The sequence below is a fragment of the Littorina saxatilis genome, linkage group LG17, assembly GCF_037325665.1.
Source record: "Littorina saxatilis isolate snail1 linkage group LG17, US_GU_Lsax_2.0, whole genome shotgun sequence".
In the NCBI taxonomy this organism is placed as follows: Eukaryota; Metazoa; Mollusca; class Gastropoda; order Littorinimorpha; family Littorinidae; genus Littorina; species Littorina saxatilis.
In genome coordinates this window covers 42594401-42615028 of record NC_090261.1, presented here as the reverse complement: position 1 = coordinate 42615028, position 20628 = coordinate 42594401, and the positions used below count along the sequence as shown (strand labels likewise).

The 20628-nt window shown below is 41.9% G+C and overlaps 1 protein-coding gene across 1 annotated transcript in view; it reads left to right on the top strand.

The window, feature by feature from the left end:
* LOC138953286 (cytadherence high molecular weight protein 1-like) overlaps nt 1-18536 on the top strand; it is a 21121-nt gene extending 2585 nt beyond the window's left edge. Inside the window, exon 2 of the mRNA XM_070325085.1 lies at nt 17435-18536. Coding sequence (XP_070181186.1) covers nt 17435-18536 — 1102 coding nt within the window. The remainder of the gene's footprint in view (nt 1-17434) is intronic.
* The last annotated feature ends 2092 nt before the right edge of the window (nt 18537-20628 follow it).

Here is a 20628-nt window from a genome sequence, read left to right as displayed (position 1 = left end):
TGTCTCTCTCTGTCTCTCCCTCTCCTCTCTCTCTCTGTCTGTCTCTCTCTCTCTCTCTCTCTCTCTCTCTCTCTCTCTCTCTCTCTCTCTCTCTCTCTCTCTCTCTCTCTCTCTCTCTCTCACAGCACATGGATGCCGGATGCGTGTTAAACAGCTTTGATCTGTTAGTGTGTGTGTGTGTGTGTGTGTGTGTGGGTGCTCCTTTACATGAATGTCGCGTGTAATCCTTTTGCAATCACGTGTATTTTTCACCATGTTTGTGAATGGGTCGTCGGCCTACACAATACAATCAGTGTCAGTGTCACTCTCTCTCTCTCTCTCTCTCTCTCTCTCTCTCTCTCTCTCTCTCTCTCTCTCTCTCTCTCTCTCTCTCTCTCTCTCTCTCTCTCTCTCTCTCTCTCTCTCTCTCTCTCTCTCGCTGACCCTCTCTGACTCATTCTGTTTGTCTATCTGTCTCTTTCTCTATGTCTATGTCTCTCTCTCCCTATCTGTCTCTGTATCACTCTGACTTTGTCTTTTTCTGATCTTGGCACAGTTCACGTTGGTGGATACACACACATACATTTCTCTGTCTTTGTCTGTCTGTGTGTCTGTCTGTGTGTCTGCCTGTCTGTCTGTTCTGTCTGCTTGTCCTCTCTCTCCCTCTCTCTCTTTCTCTCTTATTCCCTCTCTCTCTCTCTCTCTCTCTCTCTCTCTCTCTAGCTCTCTCTCTCTCTCTTTCTCTCTCGTTCTCTTTCTCTCTCGTTCTCTTCCCGCAACAAAGAAATTGATCAAGCATTATACGCTGAATTAATAATAGTTAATTTTGGTTGTAAGCTCTCTTGCATCATCCAAGTATGCATAACATAACTGACGTTTTTAGTAACAAACTAAGCCTCTTTCTTGGCAGCATCGTTTTGCAGCAACCTTCTTAGCCTGCACTCGTGTACAGTGCATGGTTAACCACTCAAGGAAACATAACATCCAGGCCGTGGATTCCAGGACCAACACATTAATCACGCGCAAAAAGCATACGCTATTACAGACTGCCCGGGCACAATTTTTATCATGTGAATCGGAACGGTCCATCGGGGAAGAAAATTTAGATAGTCATCGGCTGGGATGGACAGCAACGATGGAGTGTGTGGGGTTAGAAATCAGGTTCTTTTCCCCATTGATCGCCCTGGCCATTTGTCAAACCGCGATTACCACTGATCCTGGCTCTCAAAGAAAATGGTCAGTTTGTCACGTTAAGCAGTCGGACCGTTTCTAAAACGCAACCATTACATTATGTTTGTCGAGGCAAGCCGGTCAAAGGTAATATCAACAGCTTTGTATCGCCGGATGTCGATTTTAATCTCGTTCCAAGCCCACGCTGTCTAAGAATCTCTGGCCAAATTGTTTTTCTGTCTTTCTTATTCTATTTTTCCGGTTCCATTTGTCAGTGGCGAACTTTAATTGCTTTTGGGGAGAGGTTCGTACTCTGTTTGCATGTTTGTTTGTTTGTTTTCTAATTAGCTTGCTCGTTCTGTCTTTATTCAGGTCAAGAAACCCACAGAGACACGGGGGGAAAATGCCGGTCTTGGTGAGGGCGCGAGGTTGATGGAGATAGAGAATACAGAAAAGCCCAAGATGGGAGTCAACGGGAGCATCTGATGGATGTTTGTGCCCTGAGATTATTCCCCTGTGTATGATCCGCACGCCATGCAGCCGATGATTATCGTGCAATTGCACCGTCCAAACTGAAAGGAGTGAAGATTTTTTTTTAAAGTGTTGATAGAAAAAAAGAAAGAAAGATTAAAGAAAAAAAGTAGGGAAGGAATTAAGAAAAGAAAAAATTAAAGAAAGAAAGAGAGAGAGAGACAAAAAGAGCGAAAGAAAGAAAGAGAGAAAGAGAGAAAAACAAGTCGCGTAAAGGCGAAAATACAACATTTAGTCAAGTAGCTGTCGAACTCACAGAATGAAACTGAACGCAATGCCATTTTTCAGCAAGACCGTATACTCGTAGCATCGTCAGTCCACCGCTCATGGCAAAGGCAGTGAAATTGACAAGAAGAGCTGGGTAGTAGTTGCGCTAAGAAGGATAGCACGCTTTTCTGTACCTCTCTTTGTTTTAACTTTCTGAGCGTGTTTTTAATCCAAACATATAATATCTATATGTTTTTGGAATCAGGAACCGACAAGGAATAAGATGAAAGTGTTTTTAAATTGATTTCGACAATTTAATTTTGATAATAATTTTTATATATTTAATTTTCAGAGCTTGTTTTTAATCCAAATATAACATATTTATATGTTTTTGGAATCAGAATATGATGGAGAATAAGATGAACGTAAATTTGGATCGTTTTATAAATTCTTATTTTTTTTACAATTTTCAGATTTTTAATGACCAAAGTCATTAAATAATTTTTAAGCCACCAAGCTGAAATGCAATACCGAAGTCCGGGCTTCGTCGAAAATTACTTGACCAAAATTTCAACCAATTTGGTTGAAAAATGAGGGCGTGACAGTGCCGCCTCAACTTTCACGAAAAGCCGGATATGACGTAATCAAAGACATTTATCAAAAAAATGAAAAAAACGTTCGGGGATTTCATACCCAGGAACTCTCATGTCAAATTTCATAAAGATCGGTCCAGTAGTTTAGTCTGAATCGCTCTACACACACACACACACACACACACACACACACACACACACACACACACACACAGACACACGCACATACACCACGACCCTCGTCTCGATTCCCCCCTCGATGTTAAAACATTTAGTCATAACTTGACTAAATGTAAAAAGAGAGAAAGAAATAAAGAAAGAAAAGGAAGTGTGTTTAAACAGACCTACAGTAAATCTCGAAAAAAATAAAGACTGATCAGAAAAAAAGAAAGGACTGGTATAGGCTTGTGTTTGTGGTGGAAGATCTACATTATTAAACTTGACAAATGTTTGAATTTGAATACAGTCGAAACCGTCTATGACGACCACCTAAGGGACCAACCACAAGTGGTCTAAACAGACAGCTGGTCGGTATGGAAACCGTCTATGACGACCACCTAAGGGACCAACCACAAGTGATCTAAACAGACAGCTGGTTGGTATGGAAACCGTCTATGACGACCACCTAAGGGACCAACCACAAGTGGTCTATACAGACAACTGGTCGGTATGGAAAGATGAATCATATACAACAACACTGTCTTCATCGGGGTTCTTTAGGGAGGTTTTAACGGGCAGGTGGACGTAATCGAGAGGTGGTCGCCCAAGGCAGGTTTGACTGTACCTTCCAGCTCCTCCACGACGCCTTCGACGACATCTCTCAACCAAAGCACTAAAGTACTACTACAAATAATAATTCATAATATTTATAAAGCGCGGGCATCCAGGGTTTAAACCCTGCTCAAAGCGCTGTACAATCATTGCGGGGGAAGGGGGGAGGGGGGACAATAACATTACATTATTTACAGTGCCGTCACACACACGTCAATGAATAACACATTGCAAAGAGCATAATTGTAAAGTTATGATGTTGCGCTATATAAATGCTCATTTATTATTATTATTTTTATTATTATTATTATTCTTTATCACAAACACACGTGCGCAAACACACACGCACTATAATACACATTACACTACTCTATTTTCCTAACAGAAACAGTAAATATAGTGACTTGCGCTATTGTCAAATTATAACCGTTACGGCATACGACCGTTTCCTGTTTAGTCTAAAGCCTCATTAATAAGACAGGAAGTGACGTCACAGAGCCAAGTAAAACGAGGCTCGCGGGCTGCAAGGACAATAACTCTCAATTACAAGGGAAAAGACCTTTCCGGTTGCTTCGCTTGTCCAGACGGACAAATACCCCCAGGACACACCGTCGGAAGAGACTGAAGACACATCTAGCGGTTCCGCCATTTGCCCTTCCTGTACTGGTCAAATCAAATAGCCACGTCTGACCCGCGTCCGGCGAACTGTAACTGTAAGATTCGGGGTGGACAATAACAAAAGCAAACTGACTGAAAGCAATCCGGCACACACGTTCGTCCTTCTTCGGTCATCTTGTACGTATTTCGGAACGTAGAATTCCTAATCATGATAGTTCTTTAGCCACACAACATGTCGTTGAAAGAAATCATTCATTCAAAAATCCACCCTGCACTGACAGCATCCGAGCTATTGATTGTTGGTATGCGTTCAAGTGGAGGACTGGCATTATCCCACGACGTAAAAGCCTGCATGGCCAGATCTGAGATGCTGAGCCAAATCAGTGACACAGGAAGGACTGAGCCTTGTTAACGAGGTAACAGACCAGATGATTACAGGCGATCGAGTTTGCACAGGGATTCCAGGTAGCTAAATTAGACAGACCGCCAGGCAGACAGACTGGCTGGTGGGACCGTGATAAGCTAATCTGGAGCTAGTTGTGAGGGATTACCTGACACACAGCGAAGGTAAATGTTTGAAGGATTAGGTTGGAAACCTGATTTTTGTGTATCTGCAACTCTTCCTCGCTATGGAATGGTGGTTGTACTGGTTATAATGAAATGAGGCGGGGGTGGGGGGGGGGGGTGGGGGGGGGGGGGTTGGAGGGGGGTGGGGAGGTTGCGCGGGGGGAAGGGGGGTGCGTGCGTACGTGCGTGCGTGCGTGTGTGTGTGCGTGTGATAGTGTGTGTATGTGTGTGTGTGTGTGTGTGTGAGAGAGAGAGAGAGAGCGAGAGAGAGAGAGAGAAAGAGAGAGAGAGCGCGCGAGAGAGAGAGAGAGAGAGAGAGAGAGAGGTGTGGTGGGATGGTGGGGGTGGTTGCTATGCAAGAGCCTGCCAGATGCAATTAATCAAATTTGCAAACTGCTGTCACAGGGTACGAAACATTTACTGTCTGGGCACGTTATGTCGTTATCCTTTGTGCTTTAAAAGTAAAGCGCCATTTTAAATTGAATCCAAAGCCTTGTCTGCTGTGTTGGTTATACTTTATTTTAAAGGTCCTTGTCTACATTTTTATACTGAAATCGCCATTTGACCATTAAAATGCAGAGTTTATTATCTACAAATATCAACAATACACCCCCTTTCGATCAGGAAAGACGAAGCCAGTGTAGCCGTTTGAAAATTCATTGTAGTATTCCAGCGTAGTACTCATAGTAGGATATCCTTATTTGGAAAATGCCAAGCGCAAAACTCCTCTCCATGCAAATCCTGTGCATTTCGTGCGTTTAAAAAAAAGCGTGGACAGCGCTCCAGTGTCAAATTGTTGCTGCATTATTTTGTTTGGGCGTGGCTATAAACATAGCGACATGAATTTGATTGGTCAGTATTTTTAGGCAAAGCACATGTTCTCAGCAAACAGAAAACAAAATATTGGAAGCGTGAGTCACGCTACCCAAAAATAAAATCTTTTTTTTACATATATTTTGTTTCTATAACTTTTTTCCCCATGGTTCATTCATCATCTGACATAACTTTTTAGCGAAATCTAACCATAAGATTATTGAACAAGTCGCGTAAGGCGAAAATACAACATTTAGTCAAGTAGCTGTCGAACTCACAGAATGAAACTGAACGCAATGCCATTTTTCAGCAAGACCGTATACTCGTAGCATCGTCAGTCCACCGCTCATGGCAAAGGCAGTGAAATTGACAAGAAGAGCGGGGTAGTAGTTGCGCTAAGAAGGATAGCACGCTTTTCTGTACCTCTCTTTGTTTTAACTTTCTGAGCGTGTTTTTAATCCAAACATATCATATCTATATGTTTTTGGAATCAGGAACCGACATGGAATAAGATTTCGACAATTTAATTTTGATAATAATTTTTATATATTTAATTTTCAGAGCTTGTTTTTAATCCAAATATAACATATTTATATGTTTTGGGAATCAGAAAATGATGGAGAATAAGATGAACGTAAATTTGGATCGTTTTATAAATTTTTATTTTTTTTTACAATTTTCCGATTTTTAATGACCAAAGTCATTAATTAATTTTTAAGCCACCAAGCTGAAATGCAATACCGAAGTCCGGGCTTCGTCGAAGATTACTTGACCAAAATTTCAACCAATTTGGTTGAAAAATGAGGGCGTGACAGTGCCGCCTCAACTTTCACGAAAAGCCGGATATGACGTCATCAAAGACATTTATCAAAAAAATGAAAAAAACGTTCGGGGATTTCATACCCAGGAACTCTCATGTCAAATTTCATAAAGATCGGTCCAGTAGTTTAGTCTGAATCGCTCTACACACACACACACACACACACACAGACACACGCACATACACCACGACCCTCGTCTCGATTCCCCCCTCTACGTTAAAACATTTAGTCAAAACTTGACTAAATGTAAAACAAGTCGCGTAAGGCGAAAATACAACATTTAGTCAAGTAGCTGTCGAACTCACAGAATGAAACTGAACGCAATGCAACGCAGCAAGACCGTATACTCGTAGCATCGTCAGTCCACCGCGCACGGCAAAGGCAGTGAAATTGACAAGAAGAGCGGGGTAGTACTTGCGCTGAGAAGGATAGCACGCTTTTCTGTACCTCTCTTCGTTTTAACTTTCTGAGCGTGTTTTTAATCCAAACATATCATATCTATATGTTTTTGGAATCAGGAACCGACAAGGAATAAGATGAAGGTGTTTTTAAATTGATTAGGACAATTTAATTTTGATAATAATTTTTATATTTTTAATTTTCAGAGCTTGTTTTTAATCCAAATATAACATATTTATATGTTTTTGGAATCAGACAATGATAAAGAATAAGATGAACGTAAATTTGGATCGTTTTATAAAAATTTTTTTTTTTTACAATTTTCAGATTTTTAATGACCAAAGTCATTAATTAATTTTTAAGCCACCAAGCTGAAATGCAATACCAAACCCCGGCCTTCGTCGAAGATTACTTGACCAAAATTTCAACCAATTTGGTTGAAAAATGAGAGCGTGACAGTGCCGCCTCAACTTTCACGAAAAGCCGGATATGACGTCATCAAAGACATTTATCAAAAAAATGAAAAAAACGTATGGGGATTTCATACCCAGGAACTCTCATGTCAAATTTCATAAAGATCGGTCCAGTAGTTTAGTCTGAATCGCTCTACACACACACACACAGACAGACAGACACACACACACACGCACATACACCACGACCCTCGTCTCGATTCCCCCCTCTACGTTAAAACATTTAGTCAAAACTTGACTAAATGTAAAAAGAATAGAGATAAAGAAAAGCGTGCTATCCTTCTCAGCGCAACTACTACCCCGCTCTTCTTGTCAATTTCACTGCCTGTGCATCGAGCGGTGGACTGACGATGCTACGAGTATACGCTCTTGCTGTAAAAATGCAGTGAGTTCAGTTTCATTCTGTGAGTTCGACAGCTTGACTAAATGTTGTAATTTCGCCTTACGCGACTTGTTATCTTCTTCTGCCTGTTTTTTTCGTTGTGTCTTTCTCTTAATCTTATGCTTGATAATGCGTCATTATAATTGAATCTAAAGGATTGTTTCTTTCCCTCTCTCTGTCATTGGTTCTGTCTGTCGCTCTTTCTTTATTCATTATAATTGAATGTAAAGGAGTGTCTCCTGTGTATTTTTGTTTCCTTAATTTCTTTTGTTCTCTACGCCTCTCTGCCTTTGCATTTTTTTCTTTTTGTTGAATTGAATTTGAAGGATTGTCTTCACTCTCGGCACATTTGTGACCCTCCACCACGAAATGAGTCGCAAGTCACCCCGCGCGGTTCTGCGCTAGGCTTAATATAAGTCCGGGGAGTATCTGGTAACAGTGTGAGGGTCACCTTAGTCACAGGCTTATAACTCAAACAGTTTTGGCTCTTTTCTAAAACGGTTTTCACCACTAGATAGAGCATAACAAACACTTTAAGAAAATGTACAAATATGAAAATCATGCAAAGGTGACATGCGACTCATTTCGTGGTGGAGGGTCACATTTTTCCTTCTTTCTTTTCTTCCTTAACATTTCGTTTATCTCCATCTCATTTTCCCCTGTAAAAACAAGACGTCATTGTAATTTAATCTAAAGAATGTGTGTCTGTGTCGACGACTATCTCTTTCTTTCTTTCTTCCTTTCTTTTTATATTTAGTCAAGTTTTGACTAAATATTTTAACATCGAGGGGGAATCGAAACGAGGGTCGTGGTGTATGTGCGTGTGTGTGTGTGTGTGTGTCTGTGTGTGTGTGTGTGTAGAGCGATTCAGACTAAACTACTGGACCGATCTTTATGAAATTTGACATGAGAGTTCCTGGGTATGAAATCCCCATACGTTTTTTTCATTTTTTTGATAAATGTCTTTGATGACGTCATATCCGGCTTTTCGTGAAAGTTGAGGCGGCACTGTCACGCCCTCATTTTTCAACCAAATTGGTTGAAAGTTTGGTCAAGTAATCTTCGACGAAGCCCGGGGTTCGGTATTGCATTTCAGCTTGGTGGCTTAAAAATTAATTAATGACTTTGGTCATTAAAAATCTGAAAATTGTAAAAAAAAATAAAAATTTATAAAACGATCCAAATTTACGTTTATCTTATTCTCCATCATTTGCTGATTCCACAAACATATAAATATGTTATATTCGGATTAAAAACAAGCTCTGAAAATTAAATATATAAAAATTATTATCAAAATTAAATTGTCCAAATCAATTTAAAAACACTTTCATCTTATTCCTTGTCGGTTCCTGATTCCAAAAACATATAGATATGATATGTTTGGATTAAAAACACGCTCAGAAAGTTAAAAAAAACTTGACTAAATATAACAAAGAGAGGTACAGAAAAGCGTGCTATCCTTCTTAGCGCAACTACTACCCCGCTCTTCTTGTCAATTTCACTGCCTTTGCCATGAGCGGTGGACTGACGATGCTACGAGTATACGGTCTTGCTGAAAAATGGCAGCTACTTGACTAAATATTGTATTTTCGCCTTACGCGACTTGTTTCTTTCTATCTTTCTTTCTATCTTTCTTACTAATTGTTCTTTCGTTCTTTCTTTCTTACTAATTTTCACTCTCTCTCCCCCTCTCTTTCTTTTTGCCATCGGTATTTTGCTTTTTGCCTCTCTCCCTCTTTCGGACTACTGCCATTTGCTCCAACTCTCTTAAAATAGGGAAGCGTCTTGTCTCGTTTCATCTCATCTCATCTCGTCTCATCTCATCTCGTCTCATTTTATCTTATCTCGTCTAATATCATCTCGTCTCGTCTCATCTCATCTCGTCTCATCTCATCTCGTCTCGCCTCGTCTCGCCTCGTCTCGTCTCGTCTCGTCTTATCTTGTCTTGTCTTGTATTGTCTTTCTCTTTCCAATGCCATGAGTAAGCCTACCCTTTCAAATATCAGACCCTTGGGAAGCAAATTTAGACGACAACTACAGTCTAACCTTCGGTCAAAAGTACAATGACTGACATCATCATACACAGAGCGACAATGTTTAACACTTTCCGCTGCACAAACAAACTTTTTTTCAGTCACCAAAAGTTTCCTAACAATAATGCAGCTACTACTAGTCGATGAACACGACACAATGAAAATTGGTTTTAAAAACCTTCCCACCCAATTTTAGCAACAAATAGCCCCTCTAACCCAGTCCCCTAAATCGACCTGTCATTCCCAGACCAGTGAACCATAGGTCCTAGCCGTAATTTACTGTCGCCCAACACCACACCCCTACCTTACCCCTCCCCCACCACCCACACTCCCATCCTCATCACCCCCCCCCCCCCCCCCCCCCCGTCCCCTCGCCACGAGAGCAATTCTCTGATTCGGCGTTCATTTCTCCATTTTCCAACAGGACGTGATTTGAATCAATTGCGGTTCTTGTGAAGAAAGATAACCGGGGGAGGGTGGGTTCTGACATTGGGGGGGGGGGGGGGGGGGGGGGGGGGGGGGGGGGGGGGTCGGAGTTTTTGACGATGGGTGGTGGAAGTAGTAGAGGCTGGAGGGAAAAACGGGTAAAAAAAAGCGTTTCAATGTTTTGGCGATATAAGAAGGCTGGTAGAGACGGGTGGGGAGGGGTGGTGGTGGGTGAAGTGTGTGTGTGTGTGTATGTATGCGTGTGCGTGTGCGTGTGCGTGTGTGTGTTTGTGTGTGTGTGTGAAAGTGTGTGTGTGTGTGTATGTGTGTGTATGTGTGTGAAAGTGTGTGTGTGTGAAAATGTGTGTGTGTGTGTGGGTGTGTGTGTGAGTGCGTGCGTGTGTGTGTGTGTGTGTGTGTGTGCGTGTGTGTGTTTGTGTGTATGCGTGTGTGTACGTGTGTGTGTGTACGTGTGTGTGTGTATGTGTGTGTGTGTGTGTGTGTGTGTGGGTGTGTGTGTGTGTGCTCGAGAATGCGTTCGTGTGTGTGTGTGTGTGTGTGTGTGTAGTGTGTGTGTGTGTGTATGTAAGTTTGGGTGTTTGTGTGTGTGTGTGAGCGTGTGGACGGGCGTGCGTGTGTTTGTCTGTCTGACTGTCTGTCTGAATGTCTCTGACTCTGTGTCTGTCTGAAGTAAGCCGTTTGGAACAAGTCTTGCCAATGGACAACAAAGGGCAGTGGGCAAAAAGGGTTAGAAGATGAATGGATGGGGATGGCGAGGGGAGGTGTAGGGAGGAGAGATAGATCGATTTACTCCATGATCACGCAGATCAGCATCGTCTGTGCAGACAGAAATTAGTTCTTCTAGTACATCCTCCAGTGGATTGGGGGCAGTCTGGGTTTTCTGGGGGAGCTGGACCTGTTCTTCTTTGCGTCTCGCTTCCACGACGTCGTCTGAGGGATCGCAGGGGCAGTTCTTTCACTGTCTAAATACCCAGTCGGGCAGGGCTTTTGTGTTGCTAATCCACATGTTCTTTTTTTCAATTTTGTCCCCTTTTTACTTTTCTACTCCTCCCAGGCACACCCCCTTCACCGCAACGCCCCCGTGCTCGCACCCTCCTGCCTCCCCCTCCCCCTCCCCCCATCCCGCTCTTTTATCCAATTGCAACTTTCACCACCACCCCCCACCCCCCCCCCCCCCCCCCCCCCCTCCCTCTCTCTGTTCCAATTTTCCGTCCAACCCTCACTCCCGCCCCCTACTCCCGAAACTTCTATTATTCGCCCACTATCTCCAAGCAGGGTCCTCTCGTTTCCAATTGCACAGTCTGTGTCTACAACCACTCCCCTTATTTCTTGCTTGGCACCTTTTAAGATGTTTTCAAGGTTTAAAAAAAAATTGTTATCTAAGTATTTGTTAGGAAGTGGAGGAAAGTCGATCGAATGTTGAAATAGAGAGGGGGGGGGGGGGTGGCGGGCAAAAGGGAGGCCTGTCTGTCTGTCTGTTTATTTTTGTTTCTAATTGTTTCTTGCCATCTGCCTGTCGGTCTGCATGTCTACACTATGTGTGTGTGTGTGTGTGTGTGTGTGTGTGTGTGGTGTGTGTGTATGTGTGTGTGTGTTTGTGTGTGTGCGTGTGTGTGTGAATATGTGTGTATGTGTTTGTGTGTGTATGTGTGTGTGTGTGTGTGTGTGTATATGTGTGTATGTGCGTGTGTGTGTGTGTGTGTGTGTGTATGTGTGTGTGTGTGTGTGTTGTGTGTGTCTGTCTGTCTGTCTGTCTGTCTCAGTGTCTGTTGGTCGGTCTGTCTGTTGGTCGGTCTGTCTGTTTAAGAGTTGTGTGGATGTGTCTTGTTGTGTGTGTACGGGAGTGTCTCCTGTGTGTTTGGCTGTAAGTAGAGGTTACATGCCGAGTCTCAGTGATTATTAAAAATAATGGTCGAAGTTAGCGGATCATGAAAAATGCGAGCTTTAGCGATGTTTTTCAAAGAACATATTTTGAAGTGACCTTGACCCTGAACTATGGAAGATAACTGTTTCAAACTTAAAAATTATGTGGGGCACATGTTATGCTTTCATCATGAGACACATTTGGTCACATATGATCAAGGTCAAGGTCACTTTGACCCTTATGAAATGTGACCAAACTAAGGTAGTGAACCACTAAAAGTGACCATATCTCATGGTAGAAAGAGCCAATAAGCACCATTGTACTTCCTATGTCTTGAATTAACAGCTTTGTGTTGCATGACCTTGGATGACCTTGACCTTGGGTCAAGGTCACATGTATTTTGGTAGGAAAAATGTGTAAAGCAGTTCTTAGTGTATGATGTCATTGCTAGGTTTAGCTGAAGGTGAAGGTCATGTAAAGGTCAAGGTCAAGCATGTGAGTCGTATGGGCTTTGCCCTTCTTATTCTATAGATTATGAGATGCATGTGGATTCAGCAGTATATAAATTTGATGAATAAATGTCAATGCACTAGTGATTCTTTCTGCTTCAAAAGAATTGCGTCATTACTGCCTATTGCGAAGGCTGGTAATTGAATGATTTAAAACTTCCATGGCAAGCTAAAGTTCAGTACAAATACAGCGCTGTACATGTTGGTTTTATTTTTTCAGATGTGCTTGCTTTTATGTTGCTGGAGTGTGTGTAAGCCCAAACCAAATGCAACTTCCCTTGTTGTGTCCCCGCATTTCAGTTATAAAATGTGCCCGCGAGCATTCGCACAGAGACAAGGTCTACTGGAACATTTGTGTTCGTACTTAAAAATAAATACAAAAATACACACACACACACACACACGCACACACACACACACACACACACACACACACACACACACACACACACATACACATACACACACACACACACACACACAAACACACAAACATGCACACACCCACACACACACGCACACACACACTCACACACACACACACACACACACACACACGCACACACACACACACACACACACACACACACATACCATCAGAAACCCTTATTCTTTGAACTGTAATGCCTGCTCTTTAAAGGCCACTGAATACGTTACAATCTCATCATTCACCTGCAATTAACCTGTTGAGAGCGAGTTAAGGTTTCAGCCACCAAAATCAGTCCATTTCCAGCCTGTCCGTCAGAAACTACGGCTGACGCCTGTAATTGACATTTCAGTCACGGCTATTTTTGCGTTTACATTTGAAACAGTGCAGTATCGACTAAAACACCACCCACAAAAGTTTGAAGTTAGCACTAAGCCAACTCCCTGGTGATGCTATCGGCTTTTTTTTTTTATCCAAGTGTCCACACAGACAGGCGTTCAGCCATGAATCGTTCTCACTCAGAACATTCCTTTACAGTGGCACCCCCTGTTGGAGACGGGTAACACAACCTACAGCGCTTTTCATGTCATGACGTAACACGAGCCAGGTGCGCGCGCACGCAAAACAAATAGAGCCTGACATAGTCAGTACTTTCGGTTTGGTCTTCATAGCACATGCAGTTATTGAACGCTGCTACTTGTCATGCAGGTGGTCCGTGAGCACAAGCGCACGTTACTCGTGTGACGTCATGACATGAAAAGTGCTGTTACTTTTGTTGCCCCTTTAGAGACTTCCGCAAATTTGTCAAAATTGTGAATGAACAAATTGGAGAGAGTTTGAAAACGGAGGTACATTTGCAGATGTTATGAAAATAGAAAATCTGGAGGAAAAAACCTACAGTCTTTAAAGTTGGAACGTCTTAACACAGGAGTCTTTAAACGGGGGTTCCACTGTATGTACGAACATTACGCACACATAAGTTATGTTAGATCTAGGCAATAACTCCGCGACTTTTTAATCCTAAAAACTTCAGTCCCTGCGATGACGGTGGAGCACTGCTTTGTATGGCCGATGCGGAGTTTTACGCACAGGTGAACAGTCATTGATCATTCTTCTATTAAAATTCGAAACAAAAGAGTACAGTGGAACCCACGTATGAGACTTCAAAACAATCTGAGAAAACCAGGTCTTACAAGGGACAGGGGGCTAAGTTTTTGATACAGATCTATACATTTACTGATGTTATGAAAACAGAACATCTTGAAAAACTGGGGTCGCAAAGGAAGGGAGGTCTTCTTCTTCTTCTTCTTCTTCTTCTTCTTCTTCTTCTTCTTCTTCTTCTTCTTCTTCTTCTTCTTCGTTCATGGGCTTAGACTCCCACGTTCACTCATGTTTTTAGCACGAGTGGATTTTTACGTGTATGACCGTTTTGACCCCGCCATTCTGGCAGCATACGCCGATTTCAGGGGAGGCATGCTGGGTGTTTTCGTGTTTCTATAACCCACCGACATGGATTACAGGATCTTTTCCGTGCGCACTTGGTCTTGTGCTTGCGTGTACACACGAAGGGGGTTACGTCACTAGCAGGTCTGCACATAAGTTGACCTGGGAGATCGGAAAAATCTCCACTCTTAACCCACCAGGCGGCAGCGACCGGGATTCGAACTCACGACCTCCCCATTTGGAGGCCGACGTCTTACCACCACGCCACTGCGCCCGTCGGAAGGGAGGTCTTAAAACGCGGTCCTGAAGGGGGGTTCCACTGTGGCTATCAAAACACCACCAACGTTAGTTGGCCTACACGTTGAAACTAGGCGAGCTAGCGCCCTGGCGACGCTGACGGCTTTTTAATCATAGTTTCCGCATGACAGGCGTACACGGTCATGAATCATTCTTGCATTTACATTCGGAACGTTCGAGTAGGATATAGATCGGCCTAAGCACCACCCACATAGATCACAAGCTTAACTTGAACTATCCAAGCGTTCTATGATGCCCTAACGGCTTTCTAAGGCCCAGAAAAAAATCAATGTTTTCGATTCCCCGACCGACACTAGATTTGTTTGACCCTTCAAAACTAACTAACTAACTAACTAAATAAATAAATACATAAATAAAAAAATAAATAAAAACGCAAAACTCGATTTTGCGGGGATGTATAAATTAAGCTTCCTGCAAAGTTTTAGGTTTGAAGTCCTTACCAATTACGAGAAATAATTAATTGTTTATTGCATTGTTTAGCAACAGTTCTCCAGGACTTGGGCTATTTTTAGACCGTTGACGTCACTTCGTGACGTTTCGTAAACCAAAGATGGCGTTTGAGACTGTTCTGTTTACATTCGACACTATCAACACCACTTTGCAATACTGAAATAATTTTTTCTGTGTTCGAAAGCTACAGCCAATCGTTATTATATCCCCTTAGGTACAGTTTTATAACATTATTGGCACATGTAAACAATATGAATTAATTAATGAACGCTACGAATATGGCAGCCTTTAACAAAGAAAGTTACTTTTCTCCGCCCGCCATGCCGGGGAAACACTTCGCATGATTCCCGGCCAATAAAAAGCCACATGCGCCTGTGTATATTAAAAATAAACTTTAAATACAAAATAAAAAATGAAAAAAATAAAAACAGACAAAGTAACCACCATACCGACCTTTTTGTTGTTGGTCGTGTCAGCAAAAACAATCTTTTTTTCTTTTTCTTTTTGGCCTAATCATTATTTCCACGCTGACAGGCATCCGGTCATGAATCATTCTTAAATGTCGATGAGAGGATAAGCGGATGGAGGCAATTGAGCATTATGACAACAACCTGTTAGCTTGCCTGATATACAAGTTGAACGACCGTTTATTAAGTATAGTACCTGCATGTGGTGACGCTACTCAAGCTCAGAATAGACACACAAAAACAGCAAAATTCCTCGCCAGAAGTAAGAGCAAGTTATGAATGGGAATTATATTACATTTCTAGAACATGTCGTAGAACATTTACGCCCACGTGATTTGTGAATTTATATTCAGAAATAGTTAAGACATTTTTCAAAATCGGTACTAAAATACAAAATATTACTTTTTCGGTACTAAAATACAAAATATTACATTTTTTGTAAAGTTAACGGAAATTATGTGCAATTTGAACGACCATATGTTTTGCGACTCAATATTCAGAAAAGTCCCCCCAAAAGTTCCAAAATGTTAACCATTAGTATACACTCCTGAATATCTGTGAGATGAATGACCACACAATTGTTTCTGATGGCTAAAACTCAGAAAAACAAGTCGCGTAAGGCGAAATTACTACATTTAGTCAAGCTGTGGAACTCACAGAATGAAACTGAACGCACTGCATTTTTTCACAATGACCGTAGTCCGCCGCTTGTGCAAAACGGAGGGAAACTGACGAGCCTGTTTAGCGCGGTAGTGGTTTCGCTGTGCTGCATAGCACGCTTTTCTGTGCCTCTCTTCGTTTTAACTTTCTGAGCGTGTTTTTAATCCAAACATATCATATCTATATGTTTTTGGAATCAGGAACCGACAAGGAATAAGATGAAATTGTTTTTAAATCGATTTAGGAAATTTAATTTTGATAATAATTTTTATATTTTTAATTTTCAGAGATTGTTTTTAATCCAAATATAACATATTTATATGTTTTTGGAATCAGGAAATGATGTAGAATAAGATGAACGTAAATTTGGATCGTTTTATATAAAAAACAATTATTACAATTTTCAGATTTTTAATGACCAAAGTCATTAATTAATTTTTAAGCCACCAAGCTGAAATGCTATACCGAAGTCCGGCCTTCGTCGAAGATTGCTTTACAAAAATTTTAATTAATTTGATTGAAAAATAAGGGTGTGACAGTGCCGCCTCAACTTTTACAAAAAGCCGGATATGACGTCATCAAAGACATTTATCGAAAAATTAAAAAAAAGGCTGGGGATATCATACCCAGGAACTCTCATGTAAAATTTCAAAAAGATTGGTCCAGTAGTTTACTCTGAATCGCTCTACACACACACACACACAGACACACACACACACACAGACACACACACACACGCACACACACACACAGACACACACACACACACACACACACACACACACACACACACACACACACACACACCACGACCCTCGTCACGATTCCCCCTCTATGTGAAAACATTTTGTCAAAACTTGACTAAATGTAAAAACCACCGTAACGCACAGAAACCCATGCCACAAACAGGCAGGAGCGACAGCGAGTCCTTGCATATTTACGTATTTCCGGAATGATTCGTGCAAGTCGAAATACTTATATTTTTATAATTGTTCGCCTTTTTACGAATAAACACCGGACAAATTCGAGGAAAAAATCCTTTCACAAAATAACAAGTTGTGATAGAAATTATACGAAATAACTTCATGGCGGTAAATTATAAGCTTTGCTCAAAGGTAAATGTCATCGGTGCATTGTTTGACCTTGCAGACATTTGACTACATCACCGTACGCTGTCCCTCAAGCGAAATGTTTCCATTCGTCAAAAGTCATTTTGCTCTTCTTTTGTTATAAATAACGTCATCTTGGTTCATACTGGCCCATATTGGACATGCTGTGTTGATTCGCTATAATATTTCGCTGGGAAGGCTCGATGATTAAAGCGTAGTGAAGGGGAAAAAAAGCAATTTTTTTGTGTGTTGGAATTTCACGCCTGTCTATTGCTACGTAGTTTTAAAAGAAAGGATTCGGTGAATGGAAAGAGGCTAGCGCTCTTCTTCGGACGAGCGTCGATCTTCAACCATTACTTAGAACAATCGCATCGCTCCATCAGTGGCTACAAACTGAATGAGAACAATCACTTCGATCCCTTACACACAATTGAAGTCGAACAGGGAATCGCCCCCATAATTGAAGTCGAACAGGGAATCGCCCCCACAATTGAAGACCAACAGGGAATCGCCCCCACAATTGAAGTCCAACAGGGAATCGCCCCCACAATTGAAATCCAACAGGGAATCGCCCCCACAATTGAAGTCGAACAAGGAATCGCCCCAACAATTGAAGTCCAACAGGAAATCGCCCCCACAATTGAAGTCGAACAGGGAATCTCCCCCACAAATGAAGTCGAACAGGGAATCGCCCCCACAATTGAAGTCGAACAGGGAATCGCCCCCACAATTGAAGTCGAACAGGGAATCACCCCTACAATTGAAGTCGAACAAGGAATCGCCCCCACAAAAGAAGTCGAACAAGGAATCGCCCCTACAATGGAAGTCGAACAGAAAATCGCCCCCACAACAGAAGTCGAACAGGGAATCGTCCCCACAATGGAAGTCGAACAGAAAATTGCCCCCACAACAGAAGTCGAACAGGGAATCGCCCCCACAATTGAAGTCGAACAAGGAATCGCCCCCACAATTGAAGTCGAACAGGGAATCGCCCCCACAAATGAAGTCGAACAGGGAATCGCCCCTACAATTGAAGTCGAACAGGGAATCGACCCCACAACAGAAGTCGAACAGGGAATCGCCCCCACAATTGAAGTCGAACAAGGAATCGCCCCCACAATTGAAGTCGAACAGGGAATCGCCTCCACAACAGAAATCGAACAGGGAATCGCCCCCACAATTGAAGTCGAACATGGAATCGCCCCCACAACTGAAATCGAACTGGGAATCGCCCCCACAACCGAAGTCGAACAGGGAATCGCCCCCACAATGGAAGTCGAGCAGAAAATCGCCCCCACAACAGAAGTCGAACAGGCAATCGCCCCCACAATTGAAGTCGAACAAGGAATCGCCCCAACAATTGAAGTCCAACAGGGAATCTCCCCCACAAATGAAGTCGAACAGGGAATCGCCCCCACAATTGAAGTCGAACAAGGAATCGCCCCCACAATTGAAGTCGAACAGGGAATCGCCCCTACAATTTAAGTCGAACAGGGAATCGCCCTACAATGGAAGTCGAACAGAAAATCGCCCCCACAACAGAAGTCGAACAGGGAATTGCCCTCACAATGGAAGTCGAACAGAAAATCGCCCCCACAACAGAAGTCGAACAGGGAATTGCCCCCACAATTGAAGTCGAACAAGGAATCGCCCCCACAATTGAAGTCGAACAGGGAATCGCCCCCACAAATGAAGTCGAATAGGGAATCGCCCCTACAATGGAAGTCGAACAGAAAATCGATCCCACAACAGAAATCGAACAGGGAATCGCCCCCACAATTAAAGTCGAACAGGGAATCGCCCCCACAACTGAAATCGAACAGGGAATCGCCCCCACAACCGAAATCGAACAGGGAATCGCCCCTTCATTCTAGGCTCAACTTTCAAATCGCATGAGTGAAAATGGCGCCCTCTGCTACAAAGTAAATGTCAATGTGAAAAACAAAACCCTTCAAAACTGAATCAATGAAACGAATAACCCTGCAGGCAGAAACACAAACAAACAAAACCCAGCGGCAAAATTAGAACAATCCCTTTGATCTACTGATGACAATAAATTATTTCAGTCCTGCCAAGAATCTCTCTTTTCTGCAAGGATGCGTTTTTTAAAAGCAAAAAAAAAACAAAAAAATATTAGCTAGAGCAAACAACGGAATAATCATGTGGGGAAAACAAAAACATCAAAAATCAGAGAATCATTACAGAGTAATGTTAATGATATTTATCCATCTGATTTCGTCGCTTGTTTTTCTTTGAGGTTGAAAAGTTGAAATCGTAACTCCCTCCAGAGCAACGAAGTCGCTTAATCTAGGAATGACAATAGATTCAGTCCAACCAGGGGGAAACGATCTCTTTGTGGGAGTTACAACTTTGCGTCCCACAAAATGTCACAGGGTTGACATAACAAAAGGATAAACCTGAACAGGAAAAGGTCCAAGATTTTACTCGGATTTTCATGAGCATTGCCAAAGAGAATATGCCGGTTAAGACTGTAACAGTTCGATCGGAGGACAAGGAGTGGGTAACATCTGACATCTTAGATTTAATTGATGCACGCGATCAGATACACACTAAAGCGAGATTAACCGATTTACCCGAAGATTGGTTGTTGTATCGACAGACACGTAATTCATTGACACAAAAGAAAAGAGAAAGAATTATTGAGTATTATTCCAATTTGGATACAAAGATCTCAGACCCTTCAAAATTCGGAACTAAACAATGGTGGAAATTAGTTAAATCCTTTATGAATAAGAAGGGTATGAAAACTGAGGAACTTCCACCAATCCACTCAGAAGGTCAAATACATTATTTAAACCACGATAAAGCTAATATTTTTAATGATCAGTTTATTCAGAATTCGTCCATTGAGAATCCAGACGATGAACCTCCCGAAATCCAAATTTCTGATTGTTTTATGAATAATTTAGTCTTGTCAGTTAATGAAGTAAAAGATGTTATTATAAATTTGAAGAAGACGAAAGCTGCAGGTCCCGATTTAATACATAACCGATTATTAATTGCTTCTGTGGATGTTGTATCAGAACCCCTTTTAAAAATATTTAATAGAAGTTTAGTTGAAGGAAAATTTCCTGCCTCGTGGAAACTAGCCCATGTTACTCCAGTATATAAAAAAGGTCCAGCAGAATTGTGTAATAATTACCGTCCTATATCATTGCTGAGTTGTGTTGGTAAGGTGTTAGAAAGATGTGTTTATGTACATGTTTTTGATTTTTTAAAGGCAAATCACATACTCATTCCACAGCAGTCTGGTTTTTTGCCAGATGATTCATGTGTATTCCAATTGATTTCGATTTACAATGAATTTTGTTCCTGTCATGACAGAGGCATTACGACCCAAGCTGTATTTTTTGATGTGTCGAAAGCGTTCGATAGAGTGTGGCACAAGGGCCTTTTGGCCAAGTTAGAAGCAGTGGGCATTAGAGGTCGGTTATTATTATGGTTTTGTGATTATTTAACAGACCGCAAGCAAGTTGTTGTAATTAAGGGAACACAGTCTAATGTTAAAAAGATTCCTGCCGGTGTTCCACAAGGATCCGTGCTAGGCCCGCTCTTA